A 2,473-nucleotide genomic window follows, 5' to 3' on the forward strand; every position below is an offset into this window, starting at 1 on the left:
GACTTGCCAAAACTATAGTTTGTTAACAAGAAATGTGTGGAGTGGTTGAATAACGAGATTTAATGATTCCAACCTAAATGTAGGTAAACTTCTGACTTCAACTGTATATGTAGATTGATTAAAGCTGGAGGATGAGGACAGACAGTACAGGCATAAAACTACAGCCGAGCACTGCCACATAGGAACATTTACAACATCAAAATAAAGAAAACCTGAGCGGCAGTACTGCATAAGTCATCCTATCTTTATTTCACTCTTCACCTGAGATGGCATGGGTTTAGTTAAATATGCAAACTATTGGGCTTGACGGTAAAGTTGTTGGGAGTAGAGCAGCTATGTCGCAGGCCATTTGTCCCACATTTCCTATGATAGCCTATTTGATTAAACCACAGCATTTTTTAACAAGCTGTGTACTGGATTCCTTCATTGTCAAAGACAACTCTATCAAATGTAGCTAAAACATCATTCTTTCTTTGGCTCTAATGTTAATGTTAGTTATGGGTCCTTGGCTGCAACAACATGTTGTAATTCCTCTACTGAAGGCTTCATCATTGAGCCTACTATCGTAGGTTGGTATGTGAGGTAGCTATTGACAGGCTACAAGTGGAGTGAGGCGTAAGAATGAGCCGACAGAAGGGTGAGTGGGGAAATTACGATTATTTTTGTAATTTTTTTATTAAGTAAACTATATTAGGCCAAGCCTACACAGATTTATTTTTTTATGTAATGTTCCACACAACATATTTCCGCCCCAAAAATTCAGTTTATAACTATTCCTGTACTACCCGTTCCTGTGGACTGTTTAGCCAGTCACATCATGTCCCGGACTTGACTCTAGAGCTTCCTGTCAGAATCCCGCGGGATACACCCACATGAGTCCTGCTCCTGTGTCAACCTCTAGGCCCTACATCCCCCTCTATCTCTCTCTGTATCGTTCTTCTAGTTATGTCTCCCTAAATCTCTCTTTCCCTAAATATCTAGTTCTCTCTCCCTCTCCTTCTCTCCCCTCCCTACCTCCTTTCCTCCCTCCGCATCTCTCACCTCTTCATGCTGACCCAGGAGGTGTCGAATATGCCCATGAGTCGCAGCACCCCCTCTAGGATGTCTCTGATAACGTCAGGAGGCATCCTCAGGGAGCGGATCTCTGATAGAGACTCTGGCTTGATGTTCCCCACAGCTCGCTTAGCCTCATCCACCAGGGGCTAGAGACAAACACACACACACGTATTGTAAAGATATTCTGGTTCTTTTCACCTGCACTTCTCTCAGCTCGTCGTCCAGAGGTACAACAACAGGTACAACAGGTAAAACAACAGGTACAATAGGTAAAACAATAGAGGCAAAACAACAGGTACTACAACAACAGAGGCAAAACAACAGGTACTACAACAACAGAGGTAAAACAATAGGTAAAACAACAGGTACAATAGGTAAAACAATAGAGGCAAAACAACAGGTACAACAACAGGTACAATAGGTAAAACAACAGGTAAAACAACAGGTAAAACAATAAAGGCAAAACAACAGGTACTACAACAACAGAGGCAAAACAACAGGTACAACAACAGGTACAACAACAGGTACAACAACAGGTACAACAACAGGTACAATAGGTAAAACAACAGGTGCAACAACAGGTACAACAACAGATAAAACAACAGGTGCAATAGGTAAAACAACAGGTACAACAACAGGTACAACAACAGATAAAACAACAGGTACAACAACAGGTAAAACAACAGGTAAAACAACAGGTGCAACAACAGGTACAACAACAGATAAAACAACAGGTACAACAACAGGTACAATAGGTAAAACAACAGGTAAAACAACAGGTACAACAACAGGTAAAACAACAGGTACAACAACAGGTACAATAGGTAAAACAACAGGTAAAACAATAGGTAAAACAACAGGTAAAACAACAGGTACAACAACAGGTACAATAGGTAAAACAATAGGTAAAACAACAGGTACAACAACAGGTAAAACAACAGGTGCAATAGGTAAAACAACAGGTACAACAACAGGTACAACAACAGGTACAATAGGTAAAACAACAGGTAAAACAACAGGTGCAATAGGTAAAACAACAGGTACAACAACAGGTACAACAACAGATAAAACAACAGGTAAAACAACAGGTGCAACAACAGGTACAATAGGTAAAACAACAGGTAAAACAACAGGTACAACAACAGGTAAAACAAAAGGTGCAATAGGTAAAACAACAGGTACAACAACAGGTACAACAACAGATAAAACAGCAGAGGTACAACAACAGGTACAACAACAGGTACAACAACAGATAAAACAACAGGTAAAACAACAGGTGCAACAACAGGTACAACAACAGGTAAAACAACAGGTAAAACAACAGGTGCAACAACAGGTACAACAACAGATAAAACAACAGGTACAACAACAGGTACAACAACAGGTACAATAGGTAAAACAACAGAGGTAAAACAAC

General features: G+C 40.2%; 1 protein-coding gene across 3 annotated transcripts in view; it reads right to left on the reverse strand.

The window, feature by feature from the left end:
- Positions 1-659: 659 nt before the first annotated feature.
- Positions 660-2,473, reverse strand: part of dync2h1 (dynein cytoplasmic 2 heavy chain 1) — an 87,924-nt gene continuing 86,110 nt past the window's right edge. For all 3 annotated transcript variants that reach the window (XM_029773717.1, XM_029773718.1, XM_029773716.1), the window contains exon 59: positions 660-1,202. In XM_029773717.1, coding sequence (XP_029629577.1) covers positions 1,038-1,202 — 165 coding nt within the window. In that variant the 3' untranslated portion in view covers positions 660-1,037. The remainder of the gene's footprint in view (positions 1,203-2,473) is intronic.

This window comes from Salmo trutta, chromosome 13 (assembly GCF_901001165.1).
Source record: "Salmo trutta chromosome 13, fSalTru1.1, whole genome shotgun sequence".
Taxonomy (NCBI): Eukaryota; Metazoa; Chordata; class Actinopteri; order Salmoniformes; family Salmonidae; genus Salmo; species Salmo trutta.